The sequence below is a fragment of the Pygoscelis adeliae genome, unplaced genomic scaffold (assembly GCF_000699105.1).
Source record: "Pygoscelis adeliae isolate BGI_AS28 unplaced genomic scaffold, ASM69910v1 Scaffold72, whole genome shotgun sequence".
Taxonomy (NCBI): domain Eukaryota; kingdom Metazoa; phylum Chordata; class Aves; order Sphenisciformes; family Spheniscidae; genus Pygoscelis; species Pygoscelis adeliae.
In genome coordinates, this window is record NW_008824286.1 from 1,611,925 (window position 1) to 1,618,722 (window position 6,798).

Consider the following 6,798-nt stretch of genomic DNA (forward strand, 5'->3'; position numbering starts at 1 on the left):
GCTGGTTCTTAGGCGGCAGTGGCGGAAGGTCCGGCATTAACTGACTGCGGAGGTTTCGCTCCAGCCCTGGGAGGCAGGTGGCCAGAGCTCCCTGCCTCGACCCCTTCTGACTCTGGAATAAAGACCTAAAGCGTGCAAAGAAAATCTTTTGAAATGAGATGAAACAGCCAGTTGCTTTTTTAGTACTGTTTGCAATTAATGATTCCACGAAATAGTAAAACGAAAACTAGAACTAGCCCCTAACGTTGAATTGCACCTCTGTTTTCCCGTGAACTCTGAGCCTTGTTCTCTGTTGTCCCGCTCTCCCTGCAGATCTTGGGAAATGTTTCCGAGTTCCAGCGAGTCGTCAACGTACTGCAGGAAGGGGTGGATTTTGATATTGATGTCAATGCATCTGTCTTTGAAACTAACATTCGAGGTGAGGTGGGTTTTTCTGTGGTGTTTAGGCTGGATTACCTTCCTGTACGCGTCTCTGAACTGTACACAGAGGTAACGCGAGGTAGCGGTCAGAGTGAATTTGTAACGCGGTCTAATGGGACACGTAAACACACAGAAAAATCCCAAACAAATGTCACTTCCTTTTTGTCTTTGCACATCACCTTTCTGCTTCCTGCCTCAACACAAACAGAAGTAGACGTGGCAGTTTCAATATTCTGATGGTGCCAAGTTTTAAGCTTTGGAATAAACATCTTTTCCACTGAAACAGTACAAATTGTATACTATCTTTTTTACATACTGTTTTGGAATAGAGATTATTAATTTCTTGCTTTAGCGTTGTAAAGTGAAACTTGTCTTTTTTTTTTTTTTTTTTTAAAATCACAAAGGCCTTTGGGGTCTTGTACCCGCTTAGACGCCTAAATGCTTCAGTACTGTCCAGCTAAAAGACACTGGCAGGGAACAAAACTGTTAGTTATGCTTTTTTTGTTTCTCCTGTCAAATATTGCTGAATCAGTTTTTGCAGCACTGTAATTTCTCTGTGTTTGTGCTTGTTATGTGACAGTAGACAAGCCTGTGGAAAGGGCTAATAACTCCCTGCCTCTGTCAGTCATGCTGACATCCTTGACACTGGCCTAGACATTTTTCTCCAAGGAATTTAAGCGGGTACGCTGTATTACTTGACACAGACATAGCATTAAGTTGTCTGGAAGAAATGAAACAGAATTCCTCACGTAGAGGTTCGTGTTCGTTACACTGCTAGCTTTCTGATTGTCTGCAGGGCAGTGCAGGTGTATAGTAAGGCAAGTAGGATCTGATGCTTCTAAAATAATGGCAGGTATATATCTGCTACCCATTGCAATCAGGCAGGAAGAAACAAACCAACCACTCTTCTTTTGTGGCATACTGAATTAGGTTGTTAAAGGTGAGCCAGCTCACTTTTCTTCTCCATAAACACTGCCTCTGCATCATGATAAATACAAATACATAGAACTGGTTTCAGATTTCATTCCTCCCCCACATTCTTTAATGGGATTCTTACTGTGCACCTTCCAGTGGTGGGTGGTCTCCTCTCCGCTCACTTGCTGTCGAAGAAGGCTGGCGTTGAAGTAGAAGTGGGCTGGCCGTGCTCTGGACCTCTCCTCAGGATGGCGGAGGAAGCAGCTCGCAAACTCCTGCCGGGTGAGAACTTGTGTGGTTTGTGTTGCTGTGCTGTAGTTCATGAGGTGACTGGTGTGTCTGATGAAGGTGGCACTGCTTGACGTGTAAAATCCTGAAACAGTCCGGCGTTCCCTGAGCTCAAAGCAAGTTCAGCTTGCGGGGAAAACATTGTGAAGTGCATCATACCAGTTGTATATATGCATGCCAGGTGTTGTATGCCCTTAACACACCAGTTTGCTGCTTGTTGAGGGGAAATATATTTAATATAAGTAATAAATAAAGGCTGTGAAACAGCAGCTTGTAAAGACGAGAAGATACAGCCTTATCTACCCCTTTGTGGGCTGCTGCTGGGATGCGTGCCCTGATAGCATGGCACTGTTTCCTTGGGCGGTGTGCACTCTGGGCTACCACTGAGTAATCACAAGCTCAGTGTTTGCACTTTGCTGACCAGTGCGTTTAGTTCTGTTTTGACCACCCTGCTTGTGCTGTAAAAAAAAGTAGGGATGCAGTCTGCTGCTCTGGGCAAGGTGGAAGAGATCTGCAGTACCTTCCCAGGACTGTGTGTAGCTTGGGGTACCCTCTCTGCCCCTCCCAGGACCACACTCTACTTCTCATTTCGTTCTTTGCAGTTACTGCAATTGCTCCAGTCCCGCTTCTTGCCTGTGTGCAGTGGAATGTGAAGCACGTCTTTGCTTGACAGTCTGTCAAACGTAACCGTGAACACTCATGAACCAAAAATACTATGTTTCAGCTTTTCAGACCCCAACTGGGATGCCATATGGAACAGTGAACTTGCTGCACGGAGTAAACCCTGGGGAGACCCCGGTTACCTGTACTGCTGGAATTGGTACATTTATAGTGGAATTTGCCACTTTAAGCCACCTTACTGGTGACCCAGTGTTCGAGGATGTTGCCAGGAAAGCTTTGAAGGCACTGTGGAAGAATCGCTCGGATATCGGGCTGGTGAGTGAGGAATGGACACTGAATTGGCTGGCCTGCTTTTTGTATAGTTTTGTGGATGCAATTCTAAGCGTAAAAAAAGCATAGACAGAGAGGAGATAGAACTAGATAAATAACCACAGTGCTAATAACTGGGCTGAAGTCGCGTGTTTGACATTGTTCCTGGACACCTGCAGCATCCACATCTCTGCTTTAGTGGTGCAACCCAACATTATGCCATTGTTCTGTTCCATAACAGATGTGGCTGGGAGACAAATGCTTTCTACTGGGTATTGCAGTTTTTGTAACAGCAGCTGTAACAGATTAAATAAAAGGTCTGTCTAATGCCTGGTGGGACAATGGCCTACGGAAGAGAATAAGAGCTTGGCAAGCGCACCAAGATATTGCCAGCCTCTGTGGCTTTGGTGTTTTAGGAATATCCAGAGCTAGAAGTGTTATCTCTGTGTTCACTATCTCCAGGTCAGTCTTTCTTCAGTTAATTTCTATAGCTGCTTTTTGAACCTATGTGAACTCCTGGTGTTGCATACGTGAAGTGGAACAGATTTATTCCTATGCTGTATGAAGAAGTGTTACCTTTTGTTTGCTTTGGGATCTCTTTATTTTTGGTTTATACCCCTAATCCTCGTTCAAGAAAGAAACGGAATAGCTGGGGTTTGTTTCATCTTTGCTAAGCAAGTCGCGGTTGTGTATTTTATTCTCCATCAGCTGGATCTGTTTCTGGGCTGAAGAGTCCCAGGTTTGGAGGATCTATTTAAATATTAGCATGGCAGCTCTCATGCCTTTGACATCCTTGGCCTCCATCTCTCTATCTGTACCACTTCATCGTTCTCTACTCTTCTGTAAGATCAGAATTGGGACCAGACACATCATGTTGAAATTGTGCGTTTTTACAGTAGCATAATGGTGTTTTGTTTTGGCCAGTGCAGCATCTATATTGGAAGCATAAAATTCCAAAGTTATTTTTTCTACAGTTTGTACTTCTCTGATACTGATAAACGTGTCTTGTAATGGAGAAAATGCTAGTTGGAATGGACATTGTGAATCTGTGAAATGGACGATCTGAAAAAAGGTCAAGGGTTTCTTGTGTGGTGGTGTTGTGGGGATTTTTTTAGTTATTGTTTAGTAGATAAGCTTTATTTCCACTTTAACTCCCTCTTTCCTTCTCCCTCACTTCTTCCAGGTTGGTAACCACATTGATGTGCTAACTGCCAAGTGGGTGGCCCAAGATGCTGGCATTGGGGCCGGAGTGGACTCCTACTTTGAATACCTTGTTAAAGGAGCCATTCTCCTGCAGGACAAGGAGCTGATGTCCATGTTTCTAGGTGAGCTGTTTGTTTTCTGTCTGAAGGGTCCCAGGAATGCTTCCTTGACTGCACCTGTAAAAACTTTGCACGTGGGACTGTGGAAGAAGAAGAGGAAGAATCTAACAGGGTACATTCAAGACTGTTCCTGAAGCCTTTGGTGTAATACTTTTGAACAGTCTGTGATAACAAAGAGTTACCAAAGTGAGCATCCTTGAGAAGTCATTCATTTGACATGGCTCAAGTGAAAAAGGGGCTTCTCTCATCTTAAAAAAGGATATTTTTTTTGTTGGATTACTTACGCATCTATGTTTCTTTATAGAATATAACAAAGCTATCAAAAATTACACAAAGTTTGATGACTGGTACCTCTGGGTTCAGATGTACAAAGGAACAGTGTCCATGCCTGTTTTTCAGTCCCTGGAGGCCTACTGGCCAGGCCTACAGGTAAGAGCTGTCACACCAGTAGCATATGGTGATTTTGTTCATCTGTCTTGGGTTGGTCTTTAATATAAAAGTTACTAATATAACCCTCAACTGTGCTGGTTTAAAAGTTTGTTTTGATCTCTGATGAAATCTACAGTAGTCTGAGCCTGTAGAAGAGCAGATGTTGACTTTATCTGTGGTCTATAAAAAAGGTCTCCCGTTAAGCACGATGGGAGGGCAGTTTTGTTGAAGCAAACTCCACTGACAGCGGTCTCATAATCCAGATGGGAACATAAGGTGAAAGAAAACCACGCCTCTTTCCCACCACCTTATAAATGCTTTATTTGTGTGAATACTTTCCTGTTGAGAGGTTTGCTTTCTCCTCAGTACTTATGTTTGGTCTGGGACTTTGTTATCCCCACTGAAGTAGGCTGGATGCTGTGATTGACTAAAAGAAATGCTGACTGAAGAAACCCAGCCTTCCGTTAACTAAAAATCAAAGGGACTTCATATTATCTAGGTGTGCAGAATGTCATCATCCAACAGAAAAGCAGCACCTATAGCAGGACCTCAGTCCCACCTATTCTTAAGGCATCATGCCTAAATATTACTTACGCCATTCAGAGCTGCTGAACAGCCCATTTCTGTCACCATCTCTTGCTTTGACTATAGGAGTGTTATTGCATCAATTCCTGTGCCGTTTCTTCTTCACCCAGATGTTGCTTTGCTAATTGTTTCCCCTCTCTCAGAGCCTAATTGGGGATGTAGATAATGCCATGCGAACCTTCCTCAACTATTACACTGTCTGGAAGCAGTTTGGTGGGCTGCCTGAGTTCTACAACATTCCCCAGGGCTATACAGTGGACAAGAGAGAAGGATATCCCCTCAGGCCTGGTAAGCAGAAATGAAATAAAAGGGGACACGGACTCCGGCTTTTGCTCTGGTGGTAAGATCAAATGTTAGCAACACCTGCCCTCCAAAAGTTCCTCCCCAGTTTTGCTTTGACTTAGTTCCTGCATGCATTTCACCAGTGATTTCCATAGTCAGAGCTACACGTTTTGCTTTCTGCCCTTCACAAAGGCAGGGCTACCTTTTACAGGAAGCAAACCGTAGTGTTACTGTATGAAGGGGGCCTGTTAGTGAATTGGGTTCACAGTGTAGGATTTGAAATGTTTAAGTGTTAGACTGTCTGACATGGGATGTTTTAAAGTCAGGCGAAATGTTAATATGACTGCCTGTGTCCTTTACATTTAGGAAGTGAAAGTGAGTATGAATAGACCACTCTAGTTCTGTTGCGTTCCTGAAATAAACTAATTCCAGTTGCACTAGTAAAGCTCAACATACCAGAGGGGTTATATGTTGTCTGTGATACTGCAATGAAATGATCTGTCTTTTTTTCTGGTTTTTTTACCACTGTGACAAAAAAAGAACAAACCTCCCACCTGATTATTAGGTCAGTAAAACTTTGTAAATGAGAATAATTTCCTTTTGGTCTGAGTGTTCAGGTGACCTCCGCATTGGACGCTTCCACCAAAAATACTCATCAGCATTAACTTTCAAATGTATCATAGCGTCCAAAAAGATGTGTTTCTTTAGTAAGTAAACACAGCACAGTGCACATGTTGCCTATATAGAGTATTTCCATAGAGCCTGTTTTCGTGGTGGTTTAGGTACCCCTGTTTCAGAGGCTTACGGTATTGTTTAAAAACTGTATTTTGGGAGTTGAATTTCTTCTTTGTAATCCTTTCTAGAAGCATCTTTCTTTTCTTCCTTTGACAACTGAGTTTTAATCCATTTTCTCTCTTGCACCCCTCCCACATTCAGAGAGTGTGAGGGGAGCGTTACTCACTCTTACCTGAGCTGATGCAATCTGGTTAGAGTGAATTTCTTTGTAGCACATCCTTAGTAAAAGCACGTATCTGTGCTTTGAGCCAGAGGAAATACAAGGCAAGCTAGGCTGTTTCCCTGATCGTCCTAGAGTACTATTGTTAAATTAGTTCAAGGAATATCTCGTCTTCCTGTGTACATGGCTTGGTAATCTTTATGCTTGCAAATGTTTGGGGTTTTTTTGCAGAGCTGATTGAGAGTGCAATGTATCTGTACCGTGCTACAAGAGATCCCACGCTCTTAGAACTGGGAAGAGACGCAGTGGAGTCAATAGAGAAAATCAGCAAGGTGGACTGTGGATTTGCAACTGTAAGTGCTAAATCAACTGCTAAGTCAGCTAAATGGCTGCTAAAAATCAGCTTTTAGAAAGTGTTCTCATGAATGGTGTTTTGCCATCGAGTCAAGTGATCGCTTTGGTTGAAACATGACCTCTTTGTCAAACAAACCCCTTTTATTTCTCTGTGAAGCTGATCTGGTAACCGCTGGTCGTGTTTCTCGTAGTAACTTCCCTCACAGCCTGAACAGTGGGCCAAATTCTGTCATTGGCTGTTGCACCAGAGTCCAAAACATGGGAAAGCATCAGAAGCTTCTCCTGCCTCTTGTGTCCTGGTAGCTACTAGGTGTTCCA

At 43.3% G+C, this 6,798-nt stretch overlaps 1 protein-coding gene across 1 annotated transcript in view; it reads left to right on the forward strand.

Moving 5' to 3' along the window:
* EDEM2 (ER degradation enhancer, mannosidase alpha-like 2) overlaps positions 1 to 6,798 on the forward strand; it is a 9,447-nt gene that overhangs the window by 1,452 nt on the left and 1,197 nt on the right. Inside the window, exons 2-8 of the mRNA XM_009318688.1 lie at positions 281 to 418; positions 1,492 to 1,617; positions 2,348 to 2,559; positions 3,737 to 3,878; positions 4,180 to 4,304; positions 5,033 to 5,177; positions 6,358 to 6,479. Coding sequence (XP_009316963.1) covers positions 281 to 418; positions 1,492 to 1,617; positions 2,348 to 2,559; positions 3,737 to 3,878; positions 4,180 to 4,304; positions 5,033 to 5,177; positions 6,358 to 6,479 — 1,010 coding nt within the window. The remainder of the gene's footprint in view (positions 1 to 280; positions 419 to 1,491; positions 1,618 to 2,347; positions 2,560 to 3,736; positions 3,879 to 4,179; positions 4,305 to 5,032; positions 5,178 to 6,357; positions 6,480 to 6,798) is intronic.